The sequence below is a fragment of the Heptranchias perlo genome, chromosome 2 (genome assembly GCF_035084215.1).
Source record: "Heptranchias perlo isolate sHepPer1 chromosome 2, sHepPer1.hap1, whole genome shotgun sequence".
Classification (NCBI taxonomy): domain Eukaryota; kingdom Metazoa; phylum Chordata; class Chondrichthyes; order Hexanchiformes; family Hexanchidae; genus Heptranchias; species Heptranchias perlo.
This window is the reverse complement of record NC_090326.1, coordinates 59,609,324-59,634,988: the sequence shown is the minus strand read 5'-3', so window position 1 is coordinate 59,634,988 and position 25,665 is coordinate 59,609,324. Positions and strand designations below refer to the sequence as shown.

Sequence of the window (25,665 nt, the reverse complement as noted above, 5' to 3'; positions counted from 1 at the left end):
GAGAATGGAACTAGGGAAGGTAAACTGGAAAAAAAATGTTGACAGACAAAGAGATAAAGCAGGAGTGGGAAATATTTAAAACGGTGATCAATAGAGTGCAGGAGAAATATATTCCTCTAAAAAGCAAGAACAACTAGCCAATAATGAAACACCGTGGATGAATAAAGAGATCAGGGTAGAATAGAAACTAATGAAAAAGGCATACTCCAAGGACATAGACAATAAAGGAGAGGATGACAAAAGGGAATACGAAGAGGTTAGGCGAGTTGTCAAAGAAACAATTAGGTTTCCAAAAAAACAAATAAATAACGAAAGAAAAATCAGAATAGGGATAGGGCCACTAAGGGATACACAAGATACACTCAACAGGTAATGACAGCAAAATGGCGGAAATATTGGTTAGTTACTTTGCCTCAGTATTTCCCAGGGAGACTAACAAGGTGGGCAGGATATTAGAAGAGATTAAAGAAGATATAAAAACATTTAAGATAGAACAAGGGGAGATAATTGATAAACTAATCAAACTTAGGATAAAACCCCTGGTCCGGATGGATTGCATCCACAAATATTAAAATAAGTTAGAGTGAAAGCAGAGGTATATATGTATATAATAGAGAGAGAGAGAGAGAGAAAGAGAGATAAAAATACATTCGAAAAGGAAATAGTGCCAGAAGACTGGCGGACAGCTGATGTTAATCTTATATTTAAAAAGGGAGCCAGAACAAGTCCAGGGAACTATAGACCAGTTAGCTTAAAGTCAGTGGTACGAAAGATAATGGAATCTTTAGTCAAAGATGTAACAGAAAAACATCAAGAGAAAGAAAATATAATAGTCAGCATGGATTTCAGAAGGGACAATCATGCTTGATCAACGTTATTGAATTCTTTGAAGAAGTAGCTGAAAGAATAGATAAGGGCATATAGTAGATGTAATATATTTGGATTATCAAAATGCCTTCGATAAGGTGCCGCATTGTAGACTCATGATTAAGGTCAGAGCATGTGGAGTTGGGACAGGTAGCAGAATGTATAGCAAGTTGGCTACAAAACAGAAAACTGAGTAGGGGTTAAGGGTAGCTATTCAGACTGGCAAAAGATGGGAAGTGGTGTTCCACAGGGATCGGTGCTGGCACCACTGTTGTTCACAATTTACATTCCGATTCCCGAGTCCAAATCGTTAAGTACAATTTCAAAATTTGCGGACGACACTAAATTGGGGGGTATAGCTAATACCAAGGAGAACGGTGACAAAATACAGGAAGACATTAATAAACTTGCAGAATGGGCATGTAATTGGCAAATGAATTTCAGTATATATAAGTGTGAGGTAGTGCATTTTGGTAGAAAGAATAAGGAGGCCACATACTACTTGGATAATAAGAGTCTAAATGGGATAGAGGAGCAAAGGGATCTAGGGATACAGGTGCACAAATCACTAAAAGTAACAACACAGGTTGATAAGGCCATAAAAAAGGCAAATCAAGCTGTGGGGCTCATTTCTAGAGGGATAGAATTGATAAGCAGAGAAGTTATGTTAAACTTGTATAGAACCTTGGTTAGACCACACTTGGAGTACTGCACACAGCTCTGGTCTCCATATCATAGAAAGGATATACAGGCATTGGAGAGGGTGCAAAAAAGATTCACAAGGATGATACCAGAACTGAGAGCATATACTTATGAGGAACGGCTGAACAGGCTGGAGCTCTTTTTTTCTCGAAAAGAGAAGGCTGAGGCTTGACCTGATAGAGGTCTTTAAGATTAAGAAAGGGTTTGATAGTGTAGACGTAGAGAAGATGTTTCCCCTTGCGGAGCAGACCAAAACAAGGGGTCATAAATATAAGATAGTCACTAATAAATTCAATAGGGAATTCAGGAGAAACTTCTTTACCCAAAGAGTGGTAAGAATGTGGAATGTACTACCACAAGAAGTAGTTGAGGAGGCCACATACTACTCGGATAATAAGAGTCTAAATGGGATAGAGGAGCAAAGGAACCTAGGGATACAGGTGCACAAGCATAGCATAGATGTATTTAAGGGGAAGCTAGATAAGCACATGAGAGAAAAAGGAGTAGATGGGTATGCTGATAGAGTTAGATGAAGTAGAGAGGGAGGAGGCTCGTGCATAGCATAAATGCCAATTGGGCCAAATGGCCTGTTTCTGTGCTGTAGTTTCGATGTAACTCGATTTATTTCTTCTTACCAATTTTGCTTCCTGTTTTAACTTAATTTCCTTTCCCTGGTTAATTTGGCTGATAGAAACTTTCTTTCCTTAAGAGGGTGTAGAGATCCTCACTTTAAGCTGCACTTCTTTAACAGTCTAGGAAACAGAGTTAAGGATCATCACCATGCCTTTTATTGGCTGCTGTATATCTTCTTGAGTGGTACCTTTTAATGTTTTGCCAATTTGCTTCAATGAATCCAGTTCTGATTTTCACTGGATGCATTTGCTGCTCACTGGCAGCTAAAATCATTCCACAGAGATTGAAACTCTCCTAACAATCAAAACTCTGTCAGTTTATTTCCTCCTTTCAGATCCTGAAGCACCTTAACCTAGCATCAAATAAATATTTTAGATTAAAACAAATTAATTAGATTTTTTTGCTTAAATTGAAGAATGTGAATCTGTAAATTTTACCAACTAAACAGTTGATCATATTTTCAGGAAGCTGTTGTTAAGTTTCATTGATGCTCCCATTCTACAACTCCAAATGTTGCAGTGCTGACTCTCTTAACAGCAATACAATTATGCCACCCCCTCCATCACAATTGAGGTGGTAAGTGGAGGATAGGGTACAAAGCATCCATATTGGGCATGATACACAAACAGAAACTCAATCCATAATTGTGGCTTTTGGACATCTGTTCACAAGGTCACAAGATAAATACAGATGAGGAAGGCCATTCAGCCCACCTTAGCTCATTTATCCTAAAAGACCCTACCAGCTATCGTACCTGGAAGTCTGTTCCAAGTATTAATCATTCTTTGTATGATGAAGGACGCCCTGACATCAATCCTAAATTTGCTTTTTACTAACTTGAACCTATAACCCTTTGTTCTACTTGTTACAGTTTAGTTTGAAGTAGTGTTCCAGGTTGACCTTTTCTATACCTTTTATTATTTTGTATAACTTTATAAGGTCACATCTCAGTTGACTCCTTTCAAGGCTGACTGCAACAACAACAACTTGCATTTATATAGCGTCTTTAACGTAGTAAAACTCCTGGAGATGCTGCACAGGAGCATAATCAGACAAAAATTGATACCGAGCCAAAGAAGGAGACATTAGCACAGGTGACCAAAAGAGGTAGATTTTAAAGAGAATCTAAAATGAAGAGAGGCGGAGAGATTTTTGGGAGGGAATTCCAGAGCTTAGGGCCTAGACGACTGAAGGCATGGCCACCAATGGTGGGGTGAAGGAAGTGGGAGATGGCCAGGGTTGGAGGGACGCGAAGCACTCTGTGGGGGGTGGGGGGGGGTGGGTTTGTAGGGTTGGAGTAGGTTACTGAGATAGGGAGGGGTGAGGCCATGGAGGGATTTGAACACGAGGATGAGAATTTTAAAATGGAAGCGTTCAGGGACCGGAAGCCAATGTAAGTCAATGAGCACTGGGGTGATGGGTGAATGGGATTTGGTGCGAGTCAGGATACGGGCTGCAGAGATTTGGATGAACTTAAATTTATGAAGGGTAGAAGATGGGGTAGCCATGTTGCTCCAGTTTTTCCTCATCATTCATTGCTCTGACATTAGGGATAAGTGTTGTGACTTTTGTCTGAACTGTCTCCAGGACTTAAATATCTCTTTTATGTCTGTGATCAGAACTGAAGACAGTGCTGAAGTTGTGGGCTGAGCAGAACACTGTATGGTTTGAGCAGGACTTCCCCTGCCTTGTATTCTACTGCTTTGTCCAAGTGACAGCTCAGCATCATGGTAGGGCGCTCGTCTCTGAATCAGTCCAAATCCAGCATTTAAGCACATTATCTAGGCAGACACTTCAATGCAACATTATCAGAAGTGCTATGACAGGCTGTTAAATTGAGGACCTGTCTACCAAATGCTCAAAGATCCCATGCCACTACTCGAAGAACAAGAAGTTTTTCCTGTATCCTGGCCAAGGTTCCTCCCTCAACCAATACCACCAAAACAGATTAACTGGTCACTAATTTACTGTTTAAGGGATCTTGTGTGCAAATTGGCTGCCTCATCTACCTACATAACAATGATGACAATGCAAAAGTAATTCAGTACTGTTGTGTACAGGTCTGTTACAGTATGAGGAACTTTGGAATATCCTGAGGATATGATAAGATGCTATATACATTTGCTTTCCTTTTGTTTTATTGATCACCGCCTTGCAGTAATTGAACATGTTAGGTATCAAGCCTATTAAAGCCCTGATGCTTAGCTATTTCATCACCCACCATTCATGGAATACTTAAGTTGCTCATTTTGTCTTCCTATGTTCAATACTTTGCACTATGCACTTGTCCATATTTCATTAAATTTAATTTACCATGGTATTTTGTCTGACCCATTTTGTTGTTCCGGAGTTGCTTCTTCAGATTCAACAGCCCTTCTAGTTTGTAAACCTGATCCTTTTTAAATCTTATAAATCCGAAGCATTAATGTGAATTAAAAACTGTTAGGATACCACACCAATTCTTGAGGCCCCGATTCAGCAGTCTCCTAAGCCCTCACCCCTGACATAATTCTTCTAATAAGTATCTGTTACTTCCTATCCTGTAGCCAATTTCTTATTTGTGTTGCTGCCATTGCTCTGAATACACCATGCAGGGCAAATTCAGAGCACCAGCAACCTTAATGTATTGCAGAATGTGTCTAGTGGAAATAATTCAGCAATATTACAAGGACTTCAAATTTCTCATGGGGTAATTACAGGACAGTGGCTCAGAAAAATTTAAATTTGCTGAACTTTGTGTACTAAGTAATCTAAGAGACCTTGAAAGAGCTCAAGATTCTTCCATTACAATTTCACTAGAAATCCAATTTCTTTCAAAAATGGGAGAGTATTAATTCTTCAATTTTTTTGACAATACTGCAACTAATTTGATACTTGTTTTTCTTAAAAGCAGTATTTTGAGCGTTTTCTGCTTGCAGCTGCTAACATTTCCATTTGAAGTTTGTTTTGTCCCAGCATCCATTTTATATACCCTGAAATGATTTCTAGCTATAAATGACAGGAAGTGGAATTTTTCAGGTTTTTCTTTTAATTAACTTCTTCCTGTTGCCAAATTTACTGATAGTTTGAATATAACATACATTGACTTAATATTAAATGTCACAATATCACCAAACCCAAATGTACTTTCCAGTTTCCCATTTTTGCAAGTGATTAAGCTTGTTCAGATGCAGGGTAAAATGGAATATGCTTCATATAAGGTTTATATCAAGTTATGGATGCAAGAGTAATGAATTCACCTCATGCCATATTATTACAGGCAATGGCGATAACATATAGTATCCTACCTCTTACACCTTTAGTAAAATCACCTCTAAAATAATTGTTTAATTGTATAAATTTGTTAAGCATTCTCACAGCAAAAAGAAAATCTCAAGACTATTTTGTTCTCATATGTGTAATTTCAATTTACTACACACATCTAACATGGGAACATTTTACATTTCTTTAATAGATGTATGAGTCAGCTGAAGGAACTATAGTAGATGATGATCTGGCCTGCATTCTGAAGACTGCTTTGGGAGTAAATAAGCTTGATGTATCAAACTTATTTGAAGTCATTGATACAACTCAGAAGAGAAAGATCAGTTATAGTAAGTGTAACATTCACTTGATTGGAGCCAATAAAATATGTAAACAGTTAAATCTATACTTCTCCAGTCATAATGTAACCAGGTTTCTGTCAAAAGTCCCAATATGAGCCTGTTGCTTCTGAGATCCCCTTTCTTGCTGTTTTACTAGTACAGTAGTCCTGTTGTGTGCAAGCCTCATTGTAAGGTCGCCCAGCCCACTCCATATGTCAAACTAATTCTTTTCTACTTTTACTGATTTTGACAAATAGATTCTTAGATTGGAATTGTATTGTAAGTGACTTTCATCTGAAAATTGACAGATTTACTAACTCATGCAGTCCCCCAAAATCCAATTGTCTTTTCAGTCTCAAGATTTGTTCCTATGCATCCGTACATCCATCTGTTGCATTTTCTCTCATCAATAAACCACTAAAAATATCATTAAAAAACTTATGGAAAGTAATTAAAACTAGAAAATGTATATGTAAAAAACATAATCCGCAAATGAGACTTCTGAAAAATTACAGATTTTTATAAGATCAAATTCTTTCCTCTTCTCTTCCTCTCTTCCCCCCCCCCCCCCCCCCACCCTGCCAAGAAGAAAACCTGCACATGTAACATTCATCTTATTCAGTGTTTCTCTTGGAATTACTAGTCAGTCTCCCGTGGAATCGAGATGAACTTCAGTCTTCAGGTCAAGTGGGATTAGACGGTGGGTGATAGTGGGATAAGTGCCGGGGAAGGACTGGAGGTCCGAGGAGGAAGGTGGGGAGAGAGAGGGGACAGGGAAGGACGGTCATGTACAGGAATGTTGAAAGTCAGATAGACTTATTTGTAAAAAAAAAAGCCTGAGTCCTGATTAATTATTTTATAAATTCAATACGGAAAAACTAACATGTCAATCCCATTAGTTCAAATCCTATTTAGTTGCTTTTTTATTCATCCAAATCCAAGCAAGTTTCACAAGGATATTTAAAAATATTGCCTGGGAAGATGAGGGAGCAGAAGCAAGCATGGGAGCAGGGGAAAAGTTGCAAGTGTAGACCACACAGAGGACCGATTGAAAGCATCTTCACAGTGAAGAAGAATATCACCAACGCTAGCTGCACAACAGGAGAAAATGACAGGCCACCGAAGATGAGGGAAAATAACTACAACAAGAACAACTTGCCTTTATGTAGCACCTTTAACGTAGAAAAACATCCCAAGGCACTCCACAGACACGTAATCAGACAAAAATGGATGCTGAGCCAAAAAGGTGCTATTTGGAGGAATGACTAAAAGCTTTGTCAAAGAGGTGGCTTTTAAGGAGGGTCTTAGAGGAGGAGAAGGTGGTGGAGAGGCAGAGAGGTTTAGGGACGGAATTCCAGAGCTTAGGCCTAGAGGCTAGGGGAGAAGGGGATGCACAAAAGGCCAGAGTTGGACAATGCAGAGTTCTTCGTGGATTGTTTGCTGGAGAAGCTTAGAGTTTAGGGAGAGGCAAGGACATGAAGGGATTTGAGCATAAGACTGAGAAATTTAAATTAAAGGCTTTGGGGGACTGGGAGCCAATGTAGGTCAGTGAGCACCAGGGTAATGGGTGAGCAGGACTTGGTGCAGGATGGGATATGGGCAGCAAGTTTAGGGTGAGCTGAAGTGTGTGGAGGATGGGAAGCTGCCCAGGAGAGCATTGGAATAGTTGAGTCTGGTGATAGATGCATGGATGAGGGTTTCAGTGGCCAATGCGCTGAGGCAGGGTCAGGCGATGTTACGGAGGTAGAAGTAGGCAGACTTTGTGATGGAGAGGATATGGGATCGGAAGCTCAGCTCGATGACATGGAGTTTGTGAACAGTCTCTTCCAACCTGAGACTGTAGTCAACAAGGACCCTGGAATTGATGACAAAGGTACAGACTTTGTGGCAGGGGCCAAAGAAGATGGCTTTGATCTTCCTAATGTTTACCGGAGGAAGCTGCAACTCATTCAGGACTGGATGTCGGACAAGCAGTCTGACAATATAGGCAGTGGAGAAGTCGAGAAGTATTAGAGAGGTAGAGCTGGGTGTCAGCACGTACGTCTGCAACCTGACGCCATGTCTTTGGATGATGTCAAAAAGGAGCACCATGAAGATGAGAAAGAGGAAGGGGCCAAGGATAGGTCCTTGGGGGACACCAGTGTAGGCGCTGGAAGAAAAGCCATTGCATTAGATTCTCTGGCTATGATTAGATAGGTAAGAATGGAACTAATCAAGGACAGTTCCTCTGCGCTGGACAACAGAGGGAGAGGTGTGTTGGAGTTGGTGTGGCCAACCATGTCAAAGGCTGCAGAGAGGTTGAGAAGAGATAGTACACCACGGTCAAAGTCACAGTGTTAGGGCTGTTTTGTTGCTGTGGTAGAGATGGAAACCTGCTTGCAGATTTTCCTGCAACTCTGACTGAATGTTGGGCACAGATGTGGGAGGCAAAAACACATTTAAGGATTTGAGAGAGGAAAGGGTAATTGGAAATGGGGGCAGTAATTTGCAAGGACTGACTGGTTGAGGGTGGATTTTTTGAGAGGGAGGGTGATGACTGTGATTTGGAAAGGGAGAGTAATAGTACATGCGGTGTGGGAACTACTTATAATTTTAGCTAGCATGCAGGCCAGGAAGGGCAATTGTGTGGTCAGCAGTTTGGTGGGAATAAGATCAAGTGAGCAGCAGGTGGTTCTCGAGGACAAGATAAGCTCGGGGAGGAGATAGGGGAGAATCTAGAGGAAGACGTAACTTCAGAACTAGTGCAAGGGGAGCCTTGGGAGAGGTTTGGCTTGGTGGGCAAAGAGAAAGGAAGGCTTACAGCAGAGAAGCCTGAGCAGGTGGTCTCAATCTTAGTGACAAAGAAGTCTATAAGCTTCTCATACTTGGTGTTGGAGGTGAGGGTGGAGGGGACAGGGGAGATGGGTTTTAGAAGATGGATGGTAGTTGGGGAAAGCAACCAGGGGCTATCTCTGCTCTCTAAGACGATCATGAAGTAGTGACCGGTCTTGGCAGAGGCGAGACCCAATATTGCTTCATGTGATCATGCAGATCTGGTGATGGATGGTTTAACCAGTTGTATGCCAGATACGCTCAAGTGTGTGCCCTTGGACTTAAGGAAGTAAAGAAAGGGGGCCGTACTGGGATCGGAGGAACAACCAGGTTGGGAGCAGGTAAGGGTTTTACAGGCCACAAAGTGGAAGAGAGGAAGTGGTTGAGCAGATTGACAGCTACATAAGTATCATGGCAAATGGAAGGCCAAAGGCTAGGCAGAAGTCTGGAGTGTGAAAGTGCCATTATAATTGACTTGGAGAAAGAGTTTATTCTAGGGGAAGACACAGAAGTAAGTGGCGTTGGTAGGGGGTTATGTGTGATGCAAGGAAGTGCTTGGAGATGGTCTTGTCTGTGATAGAGACCAGGAGAGTAGAGAAGCTATATTAGAAGGCAAGGTGGAAGGAATGGCTGTGAATATGGGTACAAGAGTTTATATGGGGAGAGGTTAAGGGTTGTTTGGAGGGCAGTGAGAGCAGAGGAGAGGAATAGGAGAGAGAGCAAGGTGTGTTTGGTGATGAAGGCCACACCGCCACTGCGATGGTTTTGGCAGAGCAGATGGTGTCGCCACCCATGAGCCAAGTTTCTAACTGAGTCATGGGGCTCGATTTTCGCACCCGCGATCGGGTGCGTTGGTGGCGGGGGGGCTGCGAAAATCGGGGATTCCTGGGGCGGGTCGGGAGCCCGGCTCCAACCCGCCCACTTCCAGGTTTCTCACTGACGCGCGTTCATGCGCGCGCAGCCCCCGCATGTGGGACTCCCGCCGGTAATTAAAGCTGGCCGGGTGCCACTTAAAGTAATTGAACAGGTACTTCAGGTTGTTTACAGACCTGATTGACCTGTTATTTTAGCAGGGATGGGATTTTGCAGCTGACCGGGACTGTTTCCCGTACTGGGGGAAACACTCCCAGTTCAAGTGGACGTGTTGCAGCCATCAGCCTGTGGCAGCTGCAAAGGTCCATTTGACAGGTGGTGGGGGGAGACCCTCACTTATTGCAGGAGGCCACTCTGTCACTTTGGACAAAGTTTGACCTCCACCACCCTCCTCCTGACAATAAAATTCACCAACTTGCACACTTACCCTGGTGTCCAGACACATGTACCTACCTTGCAGACCCCTTCAGATGTACATCTTCCAGATGGGGGCCGCCATAGCTGCAGTAATGACCTCCTCGGAGGGCGAACAGCCTCGCCGGCCATGCCGTCCACCTCTGACACGTGGAGCTCCACAACACAGTGCTGTGACACATCCACCTGCACAGCAGGAGGGAGGGCAACTGCAGAGAGAGATGCGTCGCGGAGGGCACTACCCTCGCCACAGGGTCCACAGACCGAGGCTCAGCTTCCCGGACCTCTCTGAGCAGCAGTGCACATGGAGGCTCAGAGTCAGTCGACATGTAGTTGTGGACATCTGCAGCCTCCTTCATGCCGAGCTGCTCCCGGCTGGCCCGAGCACCATCTTCTTACCTGTCGCTGTCAAAGTCACCACTGCCCTCAACAACTTCTCCTCCGCATCCTTCCAGGGTGCCACTGGGGACATCGCCGACGTCTCTCAGTCGTCTGCACAAAAGAGCCCTGCAAATACACCTACACCCACTCTGCAGTGACACAATGGGTGGCATCAGGTGTGGGTCTTCATTGTGATCCTCAGGAAAGGGCATTATTGCACAAACCAGACAAGATTCGCAAAGACGTGGCAGTGGTGGTGCCAATATAATATGTAATGTGAGTTGCTCAGAAATTAAATATAAGTAAAAACCATGACAAACCCTCAAACACCCTTATGCATCCCCTTCATGCTCACGACACGTTTGCCTTACGCTTCCTACTGCACATAAGTGATGCATAGCCTGTGGCTGCAGCACAGGTAGTGGCAGGTTGAGTGAGGCTGACTGTGAAAGAGATGCATGAGAGGGTGCGTATGAGATAGAGCCATGAGATTGTATGAGGATTGGGTTGAGTGGTAGTGGCGGGATGAGTACTGGCGAGGTGAGTAAGTGCAGGTAAGATGAGGATGAGCTTTGAGTGGGTGTGAGGAGTGATGTGACAGAGTAGTGTTGGCTGTGCAGAAGGAGATGTGGGGTGGGGGCGGTGATGTGGCAGACGCAGTGTAGGGGAATGAGTAACTGTACTCACTTTGGCTGATCTACTTAGGTCATTGCAGCGCCTCCTGCACTGTATGCAGGTGCGCGATATGTTGGTGTTGCAGATGACCTCCTGTGCCACCTCGAGCCAGGCCTTCTTGGTGGCAGAGGCAGGCCGCTTCCTCCCGCCTGCTGGGGGGACGATCTCTGTCCTCCCCCCTCCTCCTCACCCCATCCAATAAGAGCTGGAGTGAGGCATCATTAATCCTGGGAGCAGCCTTCCCCCTGGGCTGCTCCATGCTGTAATTTTTCCTATTTCTTGCAGCATCAGTCAGTGGAGGACTGCCCCTTTAAATAGAGCTCCTCCAGCTGACGGACCTTGCTCTGCATGCGCAGTCCGCCCGCCGTGCAGCTTAGCAGCGGGGAACCCGGAAGAACAGGTAAGTGGATCCAATCAGCCTGCGATTGCGTGCGGGGCAGACTGATTTTTTACTGGGCGCGTTACCCACGCGCCCAATCTACCCCCCGCCGCCATGGTTATATCGGACCCATGATGTCAATGCAATCATCCACAATAAGGTCATGGATAGCAACAGCCTTGTTCACGAGTGAACAGACATTCTGAAGGGAAATGTGGAGAGGGGCAGTAATTGTTCTTCCACTGGGGGCAGTGACTGGATGGGTTGAGCCGGACAGGAAGGAGATTGGCGAGATTAGGCTCTAGCGGGCAGGCTAGGCAGGAAGGCTGGTGAGAAAGGAGGATGGGCATATGGGGCTGTTGCTTTTAAGAAGGCAGCGATGGATTCCCCGATGGTCCGTTCGGCAAATGCCGAGTGATCCACAGAAGGTAGTTGTAGGCTTATCTAACGAGAATTCAAGCCTTAGATGGCAGCAGGAAGGTAGAGAAGCAGTGATGGGTTCGGGTGGGGATTTGGGTGGGGTTTGTGGCAAAGCACGAGAGAGGGGAGAACTGAAAGGTGGCATGACTGGGTGATAAGAAGAGGAGATAGGAGAGAAGGGGTCCAGAAGGAAAAAAATGGAGATGGATGTAATAGGCTCAGATTCGGAGAGGCAACCAAAACATACACACAAATGGATACAGATGGAACTCAGGTTACATAAGCATGGCAAAGATTAGGAGAGACGTGTCCTGGTTGTAAACAGAGGACAGGAGGAGACAATATGAAAGAGTCAATACTTAAAGGCTGAGGTTGACTTATAGACCGGATGGAGTAAGCTTGGAGCATTGACAAATTAATGTCCAGGTTCGGCAATCATTGTGGAGAGGGAGTGAATCCAGGACCTGTTTGAGGAGCAGAGTATCTGTGGGTTCACTGCTGCTGATTATCATTTGGAGAGAGCCGAAGGGATGTGGAGAATCAGCCATGAGCCAGCAGAGGTTGATCTAGGGGTCCAGTGGAGGTGAGTAATGGCCTTGTTATTGGTACTAGGATCCAGTATTCCAGCAGAGGAACGAGGAGCAGTGTGAGTGAAACCCAAGAACCAATAGCAGTGAAGTCCAGGGAGCCAGGGGAGAGTGAAAGGTAAATCCACAGGACCAGTGCAGATGAGGCAGCTGGTCTGATGAGCACCTGTAAGGAGGTGAGGAACTTTCAAGATCGGGAACATTAATAGGAGCTTGAGGAGCCAGTTCAACCCAGCCCAGTGAAGGGTGACTGAGGAATTCGGAAGGATGAGTGTAGTCAACGGCCACGGGAAAGTGGAAAGCAATAAAGCAGAGATCATTCTGCAGCAAAGGAGCAGAATCCATGGCAGGATGGGAACCAGCAGGAACAGATCAGAGCTAGATCACCGTAGTGTGAAAAATACCTAGCAGACCCAGAAAACAGGACACAGGAGCAGACCAGGTATTAGAATGGCGACAATCCAGCAGAGAATACAGTCTCTGTAGAAAACCACAGCGAAGGCGGAACCACATTGAAGCCCAGAAGCTAGTGGAAACATTGGATTTCTGTCTCGGACCCAACACAGCGAGAGGCAGGGCTGTAAGCATGGACCAGGAATAGACCGGGGCCAACAGATAGCATCTTCGCTGGGAAGATTAGATCTCAGGAGTGAAGGACCCTGCCGGTGCAGGTAGTCAGAAGAGCACATCATCGAGGGAGATCTGGCTTCCTACAAGCATCAAAGATGAAGCAGCACAAGGAAAGTGGAACTGGGAAAAAAATCTCTTTAAGGTGCTCATATAGAGAAAGGCCTACCAGGTATAGAGGGAGGCCCATGAGCAGGCAAGAAACAAGAGATTATGGGGAATGGCTGCAGAACAGCCCAAATTCTGTTCAACCAGCATAAACGTTAATCATTACTGTTAGGTGTCATACTGAAGGTGTCAGCCTTGGCTCAGTGGTAGCACTCTTGCCCCTGAGTAAGATGATTGTAAACAATTTTACAACACCAAGTTATAGTCCAGCAATTTTATTTTAAATTCACAAGCTTTCGGAGATTTTCTCCTTCCTCAGGCAAATGTTTCAAGATCTCCTTGAAGCCTACGCATTTATACATATTGAACAATAATACATGGTGTTTACAGACTGCCCCTGCAACTGCCCGTTGCCAAGGCAATCACCGTGTTCAGACAGAGAGGTGTTACCTGCAGAACCTCCGACCGGGATCCTGGGTTCATGCCACGCCACACGTTACCCCACCAGCGAACAAATGCCATCTGTTTTCAATATAATGGGTCATTCGCTGGCTCTCTCTGCCCTCCGGATGTTTCCGCCTCTCTCTGTGTCCCCTTCACAGAGAGAGGCGGAAACATCCGGAGGGCAGAGAGAGCCAGCGAATGACCCATTATATTGAAAACAGATGGCATTTGTTCGCTGGTGGGGTAACGTGTGGCGTGGCATGAACCCAGGATCCCGGTCGGAGGTTCTGCAGGTAACACCTCTCTGTCTGAACACGGTGATTGCCTTGGCAACGGGCAGTTGCAGGGGCAGTCTGTAAACACCATGTATTATTGTTCAATATGTATAAATGCGTAGGCTTCAAGGAGATCTTGAAACATTTGCCTGAGGAAGGAGAAAATCTCCGAAAGCTTGTGAATTTAAAATAAAATTGCTGGACTGTAACTTGGTGTTGTAAAATTGTTTACAATTGTCAACCCCAGTCCATCACCGGCATCTCCACATCCTGAGTAAGATGGTCATTGGTTCAAGCTCCACTCCAGAGACTTGAGCACGTAATCTAGGTTGACACTTCATAAATTGCTGTTTTTCTAATGAGACATTAAACCGAGGCCTGTCTGCCCTCAGGTAGAATTAAAAGATCCCATGGCACTATTTGAAGAATAGCAGGGCAGTTCTCCTGGAGTCTCAACCAACATAATTGAAACAGATTATCTTGACATTTATCGTATTACTGTTTGTGGGACCTTGTGCGCAAATCGGCTACAGTGTTCCCAACCTTACAACAATGACTGCACTTCAAAAGTACTTCATAGGTTATAAAGTGCTTTGGGATGTGGTGAAATCATGAAAGGTGTTATATAAATGCAAGTTCTTTTAAATAATTTAACATTTTGAAACTAAATATTTATTTTAAAGCAAAAAAAACATACAACATGAAGTTTAATACTTGTATTCTGAAAACTTAGGAAAAAAGACAAATTAGCAACGGTGCTCACAGAAATGTCCTCCACCTGGTGACCACATTGTGTAATTGCACAGTGTGATAAATTTACATGTGGACATTCCGAAAGATGCAAGGAATTGTTTTAAAAACTGAAAGCATAGATCACTGTGTACATAATGGGATTTCTTTGGTTATATGAGATATTGAAAGGGGACTGGTAATATAATGTATGATATCACCATTATTTCTTCTCTGAGAATTGGGTTTGAACCTAACCAGGAAAGGTGTGATGTAGGCACAGAGTCCAGAATAAAATAAATCTGGTCAATTTCTGTTTAGTCCCCTGAAGTGGTGAATCTGCAACACAAAACCAATTATTTGACAGTAAATCCTCAAACGCTGGGTTGTGTGAAATAGAAATGTCACTAAGGTACAAACGGTTGAAGTTGAAGTTAAGGTACCTTGTTGAGGCAATGTAACTAGAGCTTTATGCATCATCTAACCCATGATCTGCCTGCCCTGAGTGTTTTAATTGCTGACACTGAATGCAACAAGTGTTCCATTCCCAGTGCTGCGTCCTCATCTTAAACAAGTTTTAAAAAAATTATGTTTCACAACAAAGAAATAGATATGTTAATATCAGAAGTCACTAATGCACTTTAAAGAACCATACTTTTATTTTGACAAGAAAATATGTTACTAAAATCTTGTTAAATTTATGTAGTCAGTTATTAGTCAGCCAAACATCAAGACAGCATTTGACTGAGTGTGGCACTAAGGAGTCCTAGTAAAATTGAAGTCAATGGGAATCAGGGGGAAAACTCTCCAGTGGCTGGAGTCATACCTAGCACAAAGGAAAATGATAGTAGTTGTTGAAGGCCAATTATCTCAGCCCCAGGGCATTGCTGCAGGAGTTCCTCAGGGCAGTGTCCAAGGCCCAACCATCTTCAGCTGCTTCATCAATGACCTTCCCTCCTTCATAAGATTAGAAATGGGAATGTTCGCTGATTGCACAGTGTTCAGTTCCATTCGCAACCCCTCAGATAATGAAGCAGTCCGTGCCCGCATGCAGCAAGACCTGGACAACATCCAGGCTTGGGCTGATAAGTGGCAAGTAACATTTGCACCAGACAAGTGCCAGGCAATGACCATCTCCAACAAGAGTCTAACCACCTCCCCTTGACATTCGACAGCATTACCATTGGCAAATCCCCCACCATCAACATCCATTTACCAGAAACTTAACTGGACCAGCCATATAAATACTATTATCAGCCCAAGCCTGGATGTTGTCCAGGTCTTGCTGCATGCGGGCACGGACTGCTTCATTATCTGAGGGGTTGCGAATGGAACTGAACACTGTGGCTACAAGAGCAGGTCAGAGGCTGGGTATTATGCGGCAAGTGACTCACCTCCTGGCTCCCCAAAGCCTTTCCACCATCTACACGGCATAAGTCAGGAGTGTGATGGAATACTCTCCACTTGCCTGGATGAGTGCAGCTCCAACAACACTCAAGAAGCTCAACACCATCCAGGACAAAGCAGTCCGCTTGATTGGCATCCCATTACCACCCTAAACATTCAGTCCCTTCACCACCAGCTGCAGTGCATCCTGTATACCATCTACAGGATGCACTGCAGCAACTCACCAAGGCTTCTTCAACAGCACCCCTCAAACCCGTAACCTTTACCACTTAGAAGGACAAGGGCAGCAGGCATGTGGGAACAACACCACCTGCACGTTCCCCTCCAAGTCATACACCATCCTGACTTGGAAATATATCACGGTTCCTTCATCATCGCTGGGTCAAAATCCTAGAACTCCCTACCCAACAGCACTGTGGGAGAACCTTCACCACAAGGACTGCAGCGGTTCAAGAAGGTGGCTCACCACCACCTTCTCCAGGGCAATTAGGGATAGGAAATAAATGCTGACCTCGCCACCGACGCCCACATCCCATGAACGAATAAAAAAAGACTTGTTTATAATACTGTATAAATTTGGCTGGTTTAAAAAATGTGCAAACACTATAATGGTTGGCTATTATAGCAGGCAAAATCTGCTATAAGCTAGAAGCGAAAATTCCTGAGGCCCCACTTTGCCAGTGAAAGTGTGGCCGAGTGCCAGTCTGCAGTGATCCTAACATCATTCCAAATACCGGGATATGGTCATTTCCATTGGTGGGGGAGGGGGTGTGGTGATAGATGCCCACACTATTGGCACTAACTTATGAATTTGTTAGGGTAGGAATTTTGGAGCGGCGCCTTGCAACAACAGCTGAAGATGGCCACCAAGACAAAAGAAGTTAAATTTTAAATTTCATGTGCAGTTGGGAAACTGGCATTTGAAGCATTAGTGAGCTCCGCTCCTGCCAGAATTTGGTCCTATATGCAGGCATACTTAGCATTGGGCAGTGGAAGTGGTACTGGCAGGATTTCTTTTTTTTTTTCGTTCTTGGGAGGTGGGTGTCACTGGCAGAGCCGGCGTTTATTGCCCATTTCTAGTTGCCCTGAGAAGGTGCTGGTGGGCCGCCTTATTGTACCGGCTGCAGTTATTTTTTTGTGATGGTTTAAACAACTGAGTAGCTTGCTGGGCTACTTCATAGGGCAGAGTCAACCACATTGGTATGGGACAGGAGTCACATACCAGGAAAGGTTTCCTTCCACAAAGGGCATTAGTGAACCTGTTGAGTTTTTATCACAATCCAACAGTTTCATGAATTCAAATTCTCAAACTGCCATGGTGGGATTTGAATACTCATTCTCTGGATTACTAGACCAGTAACATAACCACTACAATACTGTACCCTCTGATGGATGATGTAGTTCCGCCCATTCAGATGACATCTGCACGGAGCGGGTGGTGGATGCAAGAAGTGCCTGCCCCACCTTCTGGTAGAATTTGTCAACATCCACAAGACTAAGGGGCAGAGTAAGATAGAACAGGTGAACAGGTACCCAGCCTATCCACCCCAATTGTGCTACTGCTCCATCACCCCCCCCCCCCCACCCCAACCATAGCCCAGCCCAGGTATTTTGGGATCTAGGCATGTAAAGGATCTCTGACTGTTATGCTTCCTTCCACTGCTTGCAGTGGCACTTAGGAGAGAAATGGAGAACCGTACACAAATAGAGAATGCATAATCATTTTCATATGTTCATTTTTCTAACTTCAGTGGACTTCTGTAAGTTTTCACGTACGAATCCTGATTATGCTGAGGAGTATCTTTACCCAGATCAGATGATGGGTTTCACAGGCTGCATGGAAAACCAGCTTGCTCCTACTGCTAATGGATTTTGCACAGACTTCTCACCTGAGGACCAAGAGGAGGAGAAAGAAGAAAGTACCTTGGACAAAAAGCTTAACTAACCCCTTAGGGATGATCCTTCTCCAGGTGAGAGGGGTAGGCCAATTTAGGGCACTACACATTACTTCTATTAACCTGACTAAATGTCCTTTCCTATATGAACTTACTGCCATTTTTTCTGTATCTTTATCATCTCTCCAATATAATATCTGTGTGTGGAGCTTGGAGACAGTCGGTTTTCAAAAAAAAATTTTTTTAATGTCATCGGAAGCCAAGATTGTGAAGATGCTTATTATTTGTACCTGTACTTGAAGGGAACCAAGCACTTATTCAGTTCCATTTTCATATTTATGGTATATGTGTTACGGTGACTGTGCATGTTTAAAACTTGTAGCTGCAGTTGTGGTAGCGCATTTTTTGTGTGTGTGTTTTTTATCTATTTGTAGTCTTTTTATTTTGTGTCCGCTTAATTTTACTGCAAAGCAGCTTTTGAAAAAGTGTTTGCGGAAGATGGTGGTAATGATGTTTTCCTACCGGTGTTGCAATATAACAAACCTTTTTGGTGTGGTCCGTTCCGTTCCGTAATGATGTGCTAGCTGGGATACTGTTGTATACTTAACATTTTAAGTATCATCACTCTGCTCCCTGCTCTTGCTGTCATGACTGAAGAGAGGAAAATGTTTCTAATGTGACTGAAGTATAAAGAACACAAAGTGTGAGGGAATGCATCAGTGTTCAGGTTAACATTTCATTAATTTTCTGGATATAGCTTCACAGCATCCCCAGGATAATTCCATTATAGTTGCATAGGAATTCCTTTTAAAGGCTTGTGTTGCCATTTTTAATGTAACAATGTGATGGAAGCTACTTGAGGGTAATTATCCCTAATAATTCATTTGGTTGACAGTTTTGAGCAGTGAATCATATGGGTTTAGTTGATCTGGTAGCAAAGCATGTTGTCTGATGTGTGCAAATACCGTAAAGCATATTAACTTAAGAACAAGAAAGTAAGTGTTATAATGGACCAATAAGCAGATGACCATACGATGTAAACTAGATGTCAGGATTTTGAATGAGATGATGTTGCATGCCAAAAGCATTACAGTTTGTGCTCAGTATGTGAAAATAGCCACTTGCCTGCAACTGGGGAGGGCAAAGTTATTTCTCTGGTTCGAAAACAGGATAGAGTCTTCTACTGATGTAAGAACCATTGATCTTTGTGCTAATCAGTAGTATTGCAGAGTACATTCACAATCTGGCTCACCTGTATGACATCTTGGCTAATTATAGTGAAGGAGCTACCTATGTTGATTCCTTTTTTTTATATAGTTTAAAACTTGAGAATAAAAGGGAGACAATAAGAAATAGAGTGCATAACTGGTAGTGACTTTTTTTAAAAAAAGGGAGAGTACAGTTCAAGTTTCAAATATACAGATATTATAAAGTAAAAGATGAAAATCTTGGACATGTCTGAAATTTTAGAAAACACAGAGGAACAAAGATAAATTCTGTGAGAAATAGGTTGCCTGGCCACAGAATATTAAACTAGAGGGAGATCTGAATGAGGAAGCTATGAAATCAGTGCTCCCTCATGTCATGTATGTCGTAGTTGATTTTGCTGAAAGTAACTGCACTGCACTATCACCAAAATCCTAATTTTCCCCTTGGTGATGTCTAGAATAAATATTAATATTATAATTCCTGAGCAGACTTTACTCACTAATGTGGCTATATATTTTGGTTACTGCTGAGAGCCACTGAAATCAGTAGATGTTGATGCCACATATATAACAGGTTGAATTTTTTTTTAAATTCAACTCTTCAGTTTTCATTCCATGCATTGCCAGAGCGTTCCACTGAGGATTGGATTTGTCATTGATATAGCTACTTCAACTTAGGGAACATATGGAACATTTTTTGCATCAGAGGTGAAAATCATCCTCCGTCTGGCATTTTGCTGTTGCCTATAGAACTAGCAGAGTCAGTGGAAATTCATGTAGCTAAGTCAGTATTGCACTGATGCACACCCTTGACTGGCTTGGTCCTCCTTGAGCCCTGGTGGTAGCTGCATACCACTGGGGCTCAGAATTGGAAGATGGTCATACCCTCGAGAGTATCACAGATTTAGCACCACCGCCAGTGAATATCAGGTTATTTCTGGGGATATTGCTGTTCCTGGTTTCCACCAGCAAGAAAATTGATCAAGTGGGTTAAAGATGTATAGCTTGTAAGTTTTTGTTTTTTCTGCGGATGAAGTGAGAGAAGGGGAGGAGAGATTAAACTGCAAAGTTTATGAATAGAGAAAAGTGATTTCTGACAAGGAGACAGAAATTGAACTTTTCCCCTTTAAAGGTGTTTGGTCTTTTCTTAACTGTGTCTCTTATTTGTGTCAAGTTTGTTTGTTTGCCATGTAACATGTAAAATTAGATGGGTGGATGCCAGATGCGCAGGTTATTGTTTGTGAGGAAAATTATAATTCACTTGTATGTGATTTCTGTTGATAAATGGTGAAAGCACAGGAGTACAGGAAACCTGCATTTTGCCCCATGCAGGATGATTTTACATGTGCACTCACTCCCATTATTTTGAGTGTGAAACAAATGTCCTGGGTAAACTCTGCCACTTCACCTTGCAAACAGTTAGCTTTTTTAAACTTTTTTTTCCCAAGGTGTACATTAATTTAATCCAATGGATCTCTATGTAAACCATGTTTGAAAAAATATTACTACAGTGCTTTAGGGTGTTTTAGGATGTTTTTGTGGAAAAATGGCACTGTGCTGACCCTAAACCTGTTGTCTGCTCTTTGTCTCAAAGCATTATAAATGCAGTCGTTTATTCTATCCCTATTGGCTGAATGATGGTGTATAATAATAGAATGCCCTGAAGTCAATGAATGGGAGACCTACAGCTCAACTTACCGAGTCTATCAGTCTACGGTCCTTTAACTCAATATGGAACTATAGTAAGTTGATGCTGAGTAAGAGCAGTTAACTGAGAATTATGCTGAAGCTGATTATTTAAAACAGTTGTGCATTTTCAATCTTAGGTTATGTCACAGAGGAACAATTTAAAGTTAGTTCACTACTGTTTTGATATACCATATAACACACCTTTTTGTTAAACTGATGTTGGATGATATGAAGCATTTATTGATGAACATCCCACAGTGTTGACATAACCATTGACATTAACAGGAAAATAGTTGAACTGATGTGGAAAAAAAACAGAATTATGGATACTGTGATGAAATTCATGAGTAGAATCCTACTGAACAATATACATTGGCACTGCCACTTGTATGATCAAATTATGCCTATTCAAAATTAATTGCAATTATTGCTTAATTATGATTAATATTTTTAGAGTTAATATATGCATGTAAATCCTTCCACGTGAATAATGGTGAATCAGATCAAAAGTTTTTAAATCTTGGTACTGTACACATCATATTCAGTGTTGGAGATGTTGAGCTTAGATTCCTTTTGGGTTTGTGACTTTTGAAAAAAATACACTCCAGCACAGTATGTAATGAGCCTCAATGAGGATTACAGTGCAATGGGAAGAGTTTGGATTTGTCCAAATGTTGTGGACAACTCCAGATAAATCATTAATTCATTTACAATGTTTTTTGTGATATGCTTTGAAAGGTAATGTACTTTTTCTGAGGATTTTTCAACTTTATTTTGGATGTATATCTCACCGAACAGATATTTCCAATTCCCCTTGTATAAATTTCAGTGATAAGCGACTGGATCACGTGATTTTAAAACCTGAGATCTGTATAATTTCACTGCAGTGAGAGTGAACATTTTCAATCATGTTCTAGAAAATTAAGTAACATTAAGAAATCCTGTGAAGATTGGGCATTACTTGTCGACATGAAAACCGGTCACTATACAAACACAGGAAATTCAAGATTTACACTTAACACATGCCATGATTGAGATTGTTGGGATTATACATTTTGGGAGATAACTTGCATTTTTTTAAAATTAATTCTCTAAATGACATAAATGTAAATCTACAGACGTGTGGTTATTGCATCTTAAAGTTTATGCATCCAATAACTGCATACTGTGCAAATAACACATTAATATGAAAAATAACAAAACATTTACAGCATCAGTCATGTAACTCCATTATCAGACAAAGGTCATGTTGTTGGGTTTTGTAATTTTTTTAAATGTGTATTCTTTGCTATCAAGAAAAATACCTCAGTAGGCAAGCTGTCCTGTGTTCTTGGTTGACTTCGAAAGGATCCATGAAATTGTGCAGAAGGCTGCTTATTTTTTTTTACTACCTGTTTACTGCTGTATTTTACATTTACCGTGAACAAAATTGGACATTTTACTTTGTGTTAAAGCTTCATGATGGAATATATATGGAAATCTGTTGCAATAACTGACCATGTTTTTTCAAGTTTTCATTGTACATGAAGGGATTACTGCTCAAACTTACATTGGACTTTGTGTTTCACAGTGAAATGATTTGAGTTGTCTGTGTGAATCCAGAATAAACGGATTAAAAAGAGTTCTGAGAGTGTTTTTGTTGGTGAGTTATTGAGCACAAAACAAAATAATTACACAGCAAATGATTTTTTAAACTTTGGCAGAAACAAAATTAATCTAGGTTAAAATTAACTATAGTGACCTCGGAGACCGAAATGTGCAGAAGATTTATATGTAATCACCTTCAAGGTTCGTGTTTAAATCCAGATCAGGCTGGAGGAATTAAGAATCATACTGTGGAATAGTGCATGTTTTTTCAGAGTTGCCAACTTCCGCCTCCCTAACATCGCCCGTCACCACCCCTGCTTCAGCCCATCACCTACTGAAACCCTCATCCATGCCTTTGTTACCTCCAGACTCAACTATTCCAATGCTTTCCTGGCCGGCCTCCCACCTTCCACCCTCCGTAAACTTGAGTTCATCAAAACTCTGCTGCCCATTTCATCCATCACCCCTGTGCTTGCTGACCTACATTGGCTCCCTATCCGGCAATGCCTTGATTTTAAAATTCTCATCCTTGTTTTCAAATCCATCTATGGCCTCATCCCTCCATTTCTCTGTAACCTCCTCCAGCCCTACAAATCTCCGAGATCTCTGCGCTTCTCCAAAATTCTGGCCTCGTGCATCGCCGATTTCCTTCGCTCCACCATTGGCGGCCGTGCCTTCAGCTGCCTAGGCCCTAAGCTCTGGAATTCCCTCCCTACACCTCTCCGTCTCTTTACCTCTCTCTCCTCCTCTAAGGCGCTCCTTTAAAACCTACCTGTTTTACCAAACTTTTGGTTACCTGTCCTAATATCTCTTTATGTGGCTCGGTGTCAAATTTTGTTTGATAACGCTCCTGTGAAGCGCTTTGGGATGTTTTCTATGTTATATAAATGCAAGTCATTGTTGAGAGTTAAGAAGATACTGTTCAGGAAGAGAGGCAGACAGACAATCATAATAACCAGCCTGGCCATAGTTGTCATGAGATCTCACCAACAACCGTTTCCCCCTTCACCTCACATGCACGCCAGCTCTTGCAGCCTCCTCATACATAAAGATCTTTCCACTATTCCTGCTTCGTCATTCTTGATCTTTTCCCAGTTGGTATTCATTCTATCACTTTCCAATGATACTAATCTTCAGCTTTAGGAGATGTGTTGCTATTTTATTAATGTTCCCTGTTGTTCCAACGTGGGTTAATTTGTGCTCCCATCTGATACCCAATTTTGCCCCTGCACAGCACACTCTGAAAGCATGCAAAATAAATGAAATAGTCTGTGTCATGTATTTTGTCATGAGGTCTATCAACACTCTTCTTTGTCCTGATGATGAGAAATTTTTGAGGTGGACAGGTCCCTGACAAATGTTTTCTTCCTTTTCTTAGATTGAGCAATTCATTTCTCTTAAACCCCCATCTAGTGACCCAGCCAAGAACTGGTCAAACACACCTGATGAGAGATGGGGAGATTGAATGGTCAATGGACTTCTGACATAAAAAGAGTTCGAATCCAATCCATAGGTAGAGTAGCCAGGGTTTCCTATCTGCTATTCAGGTATAAAGTCAATAAGTGGTATGCAATGGAGAATATCAGGAGTTTAGTGACTGGCACCAACTGAGCTTATGAAGCCGTTGTATAAAATCGAAATACATAATTTCATGCATAGAGGGAAAAAAACTCCATGACGCAACAACACATTAGCAGAAAGCTGAAGGAATTTTTTTTAAGGTGCGATTACATCTTTCAAACATGCCAACATTATTCCAAGTCATTATAATTTATATGACATGCATTTTTTCATTTCTTTTAAAGTCCTAAATTGCCCACCCCTTATCCTGGCACTATGCCCCCTAGTTTTAAACTCTCCAGCCAGGGAAAACAGCCTCTCCACATCTACCCTGTCAAGTCCTATAAGAATTTTATACGTTTCAATGAGATCACCTCTCATTCTTCTAAACTCCAGAGAATATATAAGCCCATTCTACACAATCTCTCCTCATAGGACAACCCTCTCATCCCAGAAATCGATCTGGTGAACCATCATTGCACCGCTTCTAAGGCAAGTATATCCTGCTTTAGGTAAGCAGACCAAAACTGTACACAGTACTCCAGGCGAGGTCTCACCAAAGCCCTGTACAATTGTAGCAAGACTTCCTTACTCTTGTACTCCAACCCCCTTGCAATAAAGGCCATTTGCCTTCCTAATTGCTTGCTGTATGTGCATGTTAACTTTGCTTCGTGGACAAGGACACCCAAATCTCTCTGAACACCAACATTTAATAGTTTCTCACCATTTTAAAAAATATTCTGTTTTTCTATTCTTCCTACCAAAGTGAATAACCTCACATTTCCCCACATTATACTCCATCTGCCACTTTCTTGCCCACTCACTTAACCTGTCTATATCCCTTTGCAGACCCTTTGTGTCCTCCTCATAGCTTACTTTCCCACCTAGCTTTGTATCGTCAGCAAACTTGGATACGTTACACTCGGTCCTTTCATCTCAGTCATTAGTATAGATTGTAAATAGCTGAGGCCCAAACACTGATCATTGCAGCAGTGAAATTTCCCCACCCCAGATCTCCTCAGGCCACACACATCCTGTGTCTGGGAGGTTGAGTAGACCAGCTACTCCCAGTCACTCAAGTTGCTCTGAACCATCTGCGTGGAGGCACACAACAGCAGTTTCCCCCCAGCCCTGCGATGAAGCATCTAGCCTCTGCTGACTCATTACATTGCAACACAGTTGACAGTTGGTACTGTACAGCATGTGAAATCTTCTGTGCCCTATTGTGGTGGCAAGCACCAATCTGCTGCTTCAAAGTTCTACCACATCTATGAAGTTTAATTTGGTAGCTCTGTATATACTGCTTACAGATAGAAACTCAGAGAAGATGCATTAGAAGAAGGAATAAAACAACCATCAAATATAACTATAAACTTTAAAAGAAAATCTATAGACCAGGAAGGTTCCATATTTGATCCTGACCTGTGCTGAGTTAGCCAATCTCAGCTATGTTGATGGTAGGAGTACAACAATGGGCCTTAATGCCACTAGGTAAAGAGTGGAAAATCAGGCAGAATTCCCTCTCCTGATCACTGTTCAGTGATCTTAGATGGAATTGTGCTTACTTAGACACCATGTGAAGATAGAATTGGGCTCTGCTATAATGCCCCCCATAGTTCAATAAACTGCTGAGACCACAGTCAAAGCTAACATGAATAACAGACACTTGGGCAAGGTACCAAAGGATTCATTCAACCATACCTCAGCAGGTTGGGAGGCAAGAAAGTTTCTCAAGGCCGTAAATAACACCACTATGTTGGCGGTATCTGCAGTGGAGGCAGGACCCAAGATATTGGTCTAATTTTGAAGA

At 42.6% G+C, this 25,665-nt stretch overlaps 1 protein-coding gene across 1 annotated transcript in view; it reads left to right on the top strand.

The window, feature by feature from the left end:
* LOC137339595 (lysophosphatidylcholine acyltransferase 1-like) overlaps positions 1 to 22,329 on the top strand; it is a 183,706-nt gene extending 161,377 nt beyond the window's left edge. Inside the window, exons 13-14 of the mRNA XM_068001907.1 lie at positions 5,657 to 5,795; positions 17,668 to 22,329. Coding sequence (XP_067858008.1) covers positions 5,657 to 5,795; positions 17,668 to 17,861 — 333 coding nt within the window. The 3' untranslated portion in view covers positions 17,862 to 22,329. The remainder of the gene's footprint in view (positions 1 to 5,656; positions 5,796 to 17,667) is intronic.
* The last annotated feature ends 3,336 nt before the right edge of the window (positions 22,330 to 25,665 follow it).